The sequence below is a fragment of the Formica exsecta genome, unplaced genomic scaffold, assembly GCF_003651465.1.
Source record: "Formica exsecta isolate Colony F162 unplaced genomic scaffold, ASM365146v1 scaffold82, whole genome shotgun sequence".
Taxonomy (NCBI): domain Eukaryota; kingdom Metazoa; phylum Arthropoda; class Insecta; order Hymenoptera; family Formicidae; genus Formica; species Formica exsecta.
This window is the reverse complement of record NW_021853592.1, coordinates 1,585,776-1,594,848: the sequence shown is the minus strand read 5'-3', so window position 1 is coordinate 1,594,848 and position 9,073 is coordinate 1,585,776. Positions and strand designations below refer to the sequence as shown.

The 9,073-nt window shown below is 34.7% G+C and overlaps 3 protein-coding genes across 4 annotated transcripts in view; 1 reads left to right on the top strand and 2 right to left on the bottom strand.

Moving 5' to 3' along the window:
• Positions 1-124: 124 nt before the first annotated feature.
• Positions 125-3,705, bottom strand: LOC115244519 (protein bunched, class 2/F/G isoform-like). Its single transcript, XM_029822209.1, has 2 exons — positions 3,594-3,705; positions 125-2,257 (listed from the first exon to the last, which is right to left on the bottom strand). Exon 2 carries the CDS (start codon positions 1,979-1,981, stop codon positions 125-127), a length of 1,857 nt encoding a protein of 618 aa, XP_029678069.1. The 5' UTR covers positions 1,982-2,257; positions 3,594-3,705.
• LOC115244465 (nuclear pore complex protein Nup133) lies at positions 2,661-8,307 on the top strand. 2 transcript variants are annotated; one of them, XM_029822124.1, is made up of 5 exons: positions 2,661-2,679; positions 4,051-4,160; positions 4,430-4,769; positions 4,927-7,756; positions 7,839-8,307. In XM_029822124.1, the coding sequence occupies exons 2-5, from the start codon at positions 4,066-4,068 to the stop codon at positions 7,970-7,972; spliced, it is 3,399 nt and encodes a 1,132-aa protein (XP_029677984.1). In that variant the 5' UTR covers positions 2,661-2,679; positions 4,051-4,065; the 3' UTR covers positions 7,973-8,307. The 2 variants fall into 2 exon arrangements, with proteins under 2 accessions (XP_029677984.1, XP_029677983.1); XM_029822123.1 differs by lacking the exon at positions 2,661-2,679 and adding an exon at positions 3,604-3,658.
• The window catches only part of LOC115244466, an 8,695-nt gene continuing 7,815 nt past the window's right edge, over positions 8,194-9,073 (bottom strand). Inside the window, exons 12-14 of the mRNA XM_029822125.1 lie at positions 8,860-9,014; positions 8,472-8,658; positions 8,194-8,363 (exon numbers count right to left, since the gene is read on the bottom strand). Of these exons, the coding sequence (XP_029677985.1) occupies positions 8,224-8,363; positions 8,472-8,658; positions 8,860-9,014 (482 nt within the window). The 3' untranslated portion in view covers positions 8,194-8,223. The remainder of the gene's footprint in view (positions 8,364-8,471; positions 8,659-8,859; positions 9,015-9,073) is intronic.

Genomic DNA, 9,073 nt, shown 5'->3' with positions numbered 1-9,073 from the left:
TACACACATAGAAATGTATAAATAAAGTTATATAATATAAAAAATGCAATACAAAACTTTGAAATTTGCTATTTATATATATATAAAAATTATTAACTATGTTTGGTTTTAGATTTGTAAGTGATCATTTGCATGAATACCTTTCATTATCTTCGAGAGTACGATGCTCATCGCTGCCTTGTGTCACCTCAGCCAATGATGATTCCAGAAGAGTTGCGTCGGCCGACTGTATGGTAGCAGCATTAGCAACTATACCAGAGATAGATTCTTGTTCGGGATCAGATTGATGAAATGTAATGTTTCCTTGCTGCAGTCCACTCACGACATTTTGACAACCAGTTGTAACTTGTGTAATTTGCACCGGGGCAGTACTATTAGATGTCTGCGGTTGTATCTGCTGAGTCGAAGATGCGATCACTTGAGATTGCACCGACGCTCCAGAGGGATGAATCGTCGACGAGGTTTGCTGCGTCGTCTGAGGAACTTTATGAATATTTTGCATGCCTTGCATCCCCTGTATGGCAGTTAGTGGCTCGGAAATTTGGGTCATCTGCGGGTTTTGCGTTTGCAAAGGTTGCTGACAGGAAGCTGCGTCCGATTGATGCTGCGTTACGAGAATATTCGGTGTCTGAGAGGTCGAGACTGAAGTTTGCTGCACCGGCTGACAAATATTCTGCACTGGTAAGGATTGATTTTGCGTGCTCACCGTCACATATGTTTCCTCATTTGAATGAGGAATGTTTTGCTGTGATGTCACTGTGCTATTACTAGTTTGAGTTATGATAGGAATAGAACCTTGGGGCATACTCTGAGGCTGCCCTAAATTGTTAGGATGAGTGGCTTGCAAATTGGAGGGTAACGTAGATCCTTGACCCCCTTGCGGAGGTTGCTGTTGCTGTTGCTGAGTGACTATCGGTTGAGTTTGAGATTGAAAATATTGCGGGATCTGTTGCGTAGGCGGCTGCTGCACTTTAGCTTGGGTTTGCGTAGGATTATGCTGTACATTGGGAGGTATTGAATTATTTACTGCATAATTTGCACTCGAAACCGATTGTGCAGGATTACTCGAAACAGCGATCGATGAATGCACTTTGTCCGGGTGAGACGATACCGGTCCATTAGTGTCAATATTAATTCCTTTATCGTCGGTCACTACGGATTGTTTCGCAGCGTCCGGGACAACAACTCCGCTATCGGTCACTCCATAAGATATGCACACCTCGTTTGGATCGGACACCTTGGGAGTACCGATAGCTGTCGGTTGATTGACAGACGTATGATCCAAGTAATCCATGCAGGTCCACCGTCCTCTCTTGAACGGCTCCGTACTTTCAATCTTGACCACTTTGAATCTCTCGTTCCTACCATGGGAGTGAACTTCTCGCAGATCAGAGTCCTGCTTAACATTACTCGACAGTAGATTGATTATGTTGTTGTCAGTGACAGATGTTATATCCAGAGTATTGATATTGCTATCGTTAACCGAATTACTGACGTTGCTACCCTCGGAGGGTACGATCGCCAGGCCGTATTGCGAGCTGGTGGGGATCACCGGTGCCGTGCTGAGGGCGGCGTGGCTCGTGTTGAAGAAGACGTCCTCCTTGGAGAACGTGTCCTCGGAGTAGCTCGGCGTCTCGATGTCGAGGTCGGTGATGCGCGAGTGCTCCACGGAATTGTCCTCCGTGTGCGACTCGTCCAGGTCGTCGTTGGAATCCTCGCCGGCGTCATTGCTCATGCGGCAGCCTACGGTGACGCTGGTGATCTGAAAGGACGACGTTTTCTTCCGATTGCACTGACTCCCGCCGATCGTTCCCGCTTGCACGTTGCCCGGGGCGATCAGGGTAACCTGCTGCTGATGCAGCCTGTCCACCTCACCCAGACGGATCGTCTCCGTGGTGGTGCGGTGAACCGGGTTCGATACCTTCCTGCTGCTACTACCATCCGACAGCTTGTGCGATTTTCTGTGCACATTATCTGCCATTATTATGGAAACTTAACATACGAGAGACACGATCGCTGCATCCGTCCTCTCGAAGCATGGTAGAACCGACATCATCTCGTTCAGTCTCTCATCACGATCTCTCCTCATAGGTATGTCTCTTCAATTGTTACCGAGATCTATGCTAGATCCGTGAGATGATTCTCTCGTTAATCCTCTCAATCGTTCGCAGCACCGCATGCTCCAACTCCCGTAGAAGACACGAGACGACGGCTCGAAGGCATACTCTCTGCTTTTGGGATGTTGACAGTTCGTTCTCTGTTACATTATATTAATTTTACGGGAAAGAAGCGTATTCGCTCCAACACCGTCCGTTCGTGAAAAATCGAGTCTTGGCTCGTCTACTGCGCGTTGACAAACGTCACCTATCCTCGTTTCTTTAACAATCGCAATCCCGTTCGAGCTCGAAATTCGCGTTCGAAATTACTATCTCGAGAGCAAAATATGTATGTTATCCATGTTCCCTTTTTATACATGTGTATCACGCGTTATATACTGTATAGGTAAGCGGGCAGTTTAAAAATGGCTTCCGCAAGATTTTGCGGTTTTGACGCTAGGAAAATTTCGAATCGTTTGATTGAGCGATCAAAAATGAAGCTATTTTCATTTGCTCTCGAGCGCAAAATTTCTTCGTCCTGATTGGTCGTCGAACACCTTCAAGGATCTGTTTTACTCTAGAGGTATATATATATATTATATATATATATATATATATATATATATATATATATATATATATATATATATATATATATATATATATATATATATATATATATATATATATATATATATATATATATATATATATATATATATATATATATATATATATATATATATATATATATATATATATATATATATATATATATATATATATATATATATATATATATATATATATATATATATATATATATATATATATATATATATATATATATATATATATATATATATATATATATATATATATATATATATATATATATATATATATATATATATATATATATATATATATATATATATATATATATATATATATATATATATATATATATATATATATATATATATATATATATATATATATATATATATATATATATATATATATATATATATATATATATATATATATATATATATATATATATATATATATATATATATATATATATATATATATATATATATATATATATATATATATATATATATATATATATATATATATATATATATATATATATATATATATATATATATATATATATATATATATATATATATATATATATATATATATATATATATATATATATATATATATATATATATATATATATATATATATATATATATATATATATATATATATATATATATATATATATATATATATATATATATATATATATATATATATATATATATATATATATATATATATATATATATATATATATATATATATATATATATATATATATATATATATATATATCTCTAGATATATATATATATATATATATATATATATATATATATATATATATATATATATATATATGTAGTATATACCTACATCGCCCTGTTGCTTCTTTTCAACGATATAACGACGTCACGTAATCGCTGGCCACGGACAGCTCTGTATATTAATATTAGATCTACATATGATTCTAGGATTCTAGAATCATATGTAGATCATCTACTATAATATGTAGATCACCTGCACTAATAGTGTTTTCAAATGCAGCCTATTATATTTCTGTGAGGTATCTCTTTATAGCTGAACTGGCTACACTAGTGACACCAGTTCAGAGTTTATCTTTTTCTTTCCACATTTGAAGGAGAAAGATAAACTCTGACTAGTGCAGTCAGTTCAGCTACAAAGATATATATCTTATATGTCTATAGTCTACGGTGAAATTTGATGCAAAATCAGCCATATTTAATTGGGCAAAATATGATATGGCGTATCCTGTGGATTTCAACGTTTTGGAAGAAAGGTTAAAGCGAAGTTAAAATAATCTTTTTTTTAGCCCGATCTTAAGAAAATGGATCGTACCAGTGTAGGAAGTTCGTTAGGAAGGATGTTATCCTCTCCTAGGAAACGAATATCGATTGTTCAATCATTAAAAAAAAATAGTTCGTAAGTTCTTTTTAACGTATGATTCGATTATATATAATTATATTGGCACCCACACACACACACATGTTCCTTTATAAAAATAATACAAAAAATATTACTTTAAGAGAAAAAACATTTATGTGTCCTTTTAAAACTTTTTATTAATTTATAGAATTAAACTGCTTTTGTATTATTGTTATATACATATATATATATAAAATATAATTTATTATTATTATTATTTTATCTTGAAATATTAGTATTATTCATATAATTGTATTTGATTTTAGTTCAACAAGCATATCTGGGCGTACAAATCAATCTGTACAAATAATATGCAGAACACAGAGTCATACAGTAGAAAGCTTTGGGTCTCCACTGCCAGTCCTAGTTACCGAAGCATTAACATTTGTAGATCGGAATACAACCGTCAGTGTAAATGTATCTGTAGATGGTTGGGCTTGGCTTGTATATGGCCGCAAATTACTTGTATGGCAATGTAAAGCTAATATTCATGATCCCAAACAAAGAAGAACCTTCAAGACACAGTGTCGTGAACTATTGCTGCCACAAAGTGATTTGGCTCATAAAGCAAATTGTATAGCAGTTTGGGTACCACCTAACCAGCAGGTACTTAAAAAGAATTAGATTCCTGCAAGTAAATCTTGGAATATGTATTCTCAGTATATTGATATATTTTGCGAAAACATAATTGAGTAATAAGAAGAGAATACAAAATTTTTGCAAAAAACATTGTGTATAATGTACGTATGTTCTTACCCAATAGGTACCTAGCTGTATGGCAGTGTCACCAGAGGGAGTAGTACGTTTCTGGGCTAGTATAGCACATGAGGGATCCTCTGTAGAAACCAGTGCTGAACTTGCGGGACAGGAAGTAGATTGTCTTATACATGTACCAGGTCATGGTTGTATTTTAGCTACAACTACGTGCACAGTGGCATTGTTACAGCCACAATACAACAATGGAAAAAACAATATCACATGCCAAGTACTTCGAACTAGTCAAGGATGGTTTGGTGGTATAGGTCGTAGAATGACCTCCCTCATTTTTGGTGCGATACCACAGTCGCCTGTTGCGGAAACAAAATTGGTAAAGGTTACGTGTACATCGTTGGACGAAGGAGGATCTAGAGTTCTCATTCTTGCAGGATCTTCCTTGCAATATTGGTTTTTTTCTCCTAATGAACAAGAAAAAATGGAATTTGATGAAGATATCACTCATATCGTTCAGCAAGCATTCCAGAGAAAAATTTGGGAATCAAGTCCTCAAAGTATGAACACATGGTTCATTGATATGCAAACATGTGAGGAAGGAATAGTCCTTTTAATGGCAGCTTGCGCCGATACATCCGTTCAAATTCATTTTGCGCTTGGATTATTACCTCTGACCGACACAATATTGTCAAATTCATTCAAATGGTTTATACCAATTAAAATTGGCCCGTTATTTTATCATGACGATATAGAGTCCATGCTAGTGTCCTATCATTTCATACTATGCAGCTGGGAAGCAATTATATACAACCAGCATAATGTACTTGTAATTAATACTGCATCCGAAGTCGAGCAGGATAAAATCGACTTAGTGAGGGGCGGCGAGGACAGTATACTTGGTGGTGCTATATGCTCGGCGACTCCAGTATTGTTCACAAAAAGTGTTGGATTTGTCTCCATTACACCGGTAGATTTTGCGCTGCAAGATTTCAATGCATATACAGATGCTACTGCTAGTATGGATTATACTTATAAAGTAAATCAAACGGCGCAGAACTTTTCCACTCTTATAAGTAATGATGAACTTCAAGATATGTATTGCAGCTCTGACGCGACTACGCAATTACGTGCCGCGTTTCTTCTAAGTCTGCGACAAAATAAGATGCAATGCAACGAGATTCTCTCTCAACTTTTCCCTCTACAAGAAGATCCGGTGATGGATATTGATGCTACCCTCGATACGCTCGTTTTAAAAGTTGCCAAAAATTTGATCGACGATTATCCTGCGAACGATCCAAGATGGATTCACCATAGAGATCTGTCAATGACGATAAATGCAGTCACCTCTATGCAAATACCTCATCAACTGGACGGAAAGCAAAAGGCGTTAGATCTTTTTAATATATTCTTGAAGGAGCACAATTTGTGGAGTAGGTTCTGCGCAGTTACATGCAGAGGAACTATCATGTCCACCTCTCATGTACTCGGTGAATACACAGAGAAGATAATCGCGGCATTGACTTTATACAATTTACAAAATAGATATGCTGAAATTATAGACGCAGTTATAGATCAGACATTGAATCAAAAGGAAGCTCATGTGTCCGATGAACTTACGGCACGCGATGTATTCTACCGTGAAGTAAGCACAGTACACTTGTTTCTGCCGACCTTGGTAGAAAATGCATGCGAGATTACACAATCTGAGAGACCTTTGCAACAAGTTGGACAATACATTGTGCAAGTTAACGCTATTTTATTGGCTATATTATATGAAGTAGTGAAATATCGTCAATATAATGCTGAGCGCTTTGTCCCTGCGAAATTCTTGAATGAAATAACTGAATACCTTCCCTGGACAGCGGCACCGGGTAAACATGGCTTAAGGAGTTGTCTTAATACGATGCAAAGCATTACTGTTAAATATGGTATAACGGGAACTAGCGATTCGACTATTAAGAACGAATTGTACGAACAATTAGTTAGTCTAATTGATTTAATATTAGATGGAAGAAAATGTCACTTGGAAAGCATTCGTGGTACAGAAAAATTTGAAGTACTTTTAAAACAATACGAAACGGAACGCGCTAATTTGATACAACCACTGATTAAGGAGGAGCAATATGATAATGCCGCCATGCTGGCTGAAAAATATTGCGATTTTCCTTCGCTTGTGCAAATTTGTGAATTAACTAACAATAAAAATCGACTGGACGGATATGTAGAAAAATTCGCAGCGCAAGATTTTGCTGGATTTTTATTTGCTTGGTATGTTAAAGACGGACGTCAAGGACAATTGATCGAAAGATGCAGACGCGGCGGTACTGCAGAATTGACAGAAAAGCTATCGGAACATCCCACTTTGTCCTGGGTACAAGCGGCATTAACTGACGAATTGCAAGTTGCTGCTAATACACTCCTTACATTGGCATCTCAAGAACATGAACTGGTCACTCGTAAAAAATCGATACTTTCGTTAGCTAAATTGGCTCTACTTGCATCGGATGAACAGGAAGATAAAATGGTAGATTGCGTAGAAACTATTAACAGTGAGTTGACGCTCATAGCTTATCAAGAGGATCTACCAGCGCAAGTGCTTACAATGTACGGTTACGACATTAAGAATCTACGAGTACTCGCACCAAGAGAATTAATTATGTTATATACTTCGAACGACAATGTCATAGCCAATGAATATGATTTCAAGAAAGCTCTCGATTTACTTGATTACATGGAACACGAAGAGGATAAATCAGCCATGAGATTACAAATTTGGGCGCGTGCGGCTCGGCGAAATCAATGGGACAACGTAGAAAAGAATCCTGAGCAACAAGTTCAAGAGACATTATTCTTCAAATTAATGGACCTCGCATATTTTATGGGTAAGTGCGATATACAAAACATTTACAGATACACGCAAAAGTTTTATAAACATATTCATGTGTATACATTTTTGCTGTATAGGTGGGAAAGCAGATGAATTTTTACCATACATTGATATGCTTTTGAAAGAACCAGAGCTTGGAGAGCTTGCTGCGTCGAATAACTTTCAGTTTCTTATAAAATTAATATATGAATACGCTTATCGAAACTATTAACGAAGAAAATATTCGTGAGAACGATACAATAATTTTCATCTTATCTAACAAAGAAAAATTGTTACACAATATCAAATGGTGAAACAGCAGTATTATGTGATATATTAGAATTGCTTGTTAAATTTATCCATAATTATTTATATTAATGTCAATTATTTTTATCTAGCTTTTATACAAATAAAAAAATATTGTATCTATAAAATACAGTTTGATACTTTAAGTTACATTAAATTTATTACAAGAACAAATCCTTACATATTAAATATAATTAGTTGTAAATAAACTATTATAAATACATTTATAAATAAACCTCTTTTTGACGAGTTTTCATAATACGTATTTTGCATTCTTATGATATATCTTACTTGATTTGGTGCCCTACATTCCATTTCTGGAATTCAAAATGAGTAAAATATAAACATGGAAATATGAAAATTGATGTATAATATAAACAAAAGATAGATTTTTATTATGAGAGAATGTGGAAAGAGAATGTTACCTGCACATTTATTAAGGGAAGTGGCATTTTGTATACGAAGATATATGTAAGGACAGCGTGAATTGATACATTTAAAGTCGTCAATTATACTAACGTCTTTGTGTACATCAATTTGCTGACATATCTGTTCTTCATCGAATCGATTCCAAGAACAAGCTTTTATCATTCCATATCCAAAGTTATGAACCTAGCATAAATATTAATGAATGTGTCAAAGCATACAATTTTAATAGGTAATCAACAGAAATTTCAACAGATTATATCATTAATTAATTAATTAATTAAGTTAAAAATAATCATTCTTAATATTTTCCTCATGTGGAATAATTTTCTAATAGAAACAATTCTTAATTTCTTTTTTATGACACGATTTTTTGGAAATATTTACTGTAATTGTAATCTTCTTTGCATTAATTATGTACTGTGGATGCAATCTATATGTAATTGATTTTGAAGGACTTATGTAATCCTCTATTTCATCTTTAAGCTCTGAGGATTCATTCGCAAAATTCGACATAACTATCGGCCTCAGAATTCGTGGTACTAAAACAAAATGAATAACATTTATTATATATATAAATGTGTGTATATATATATATATA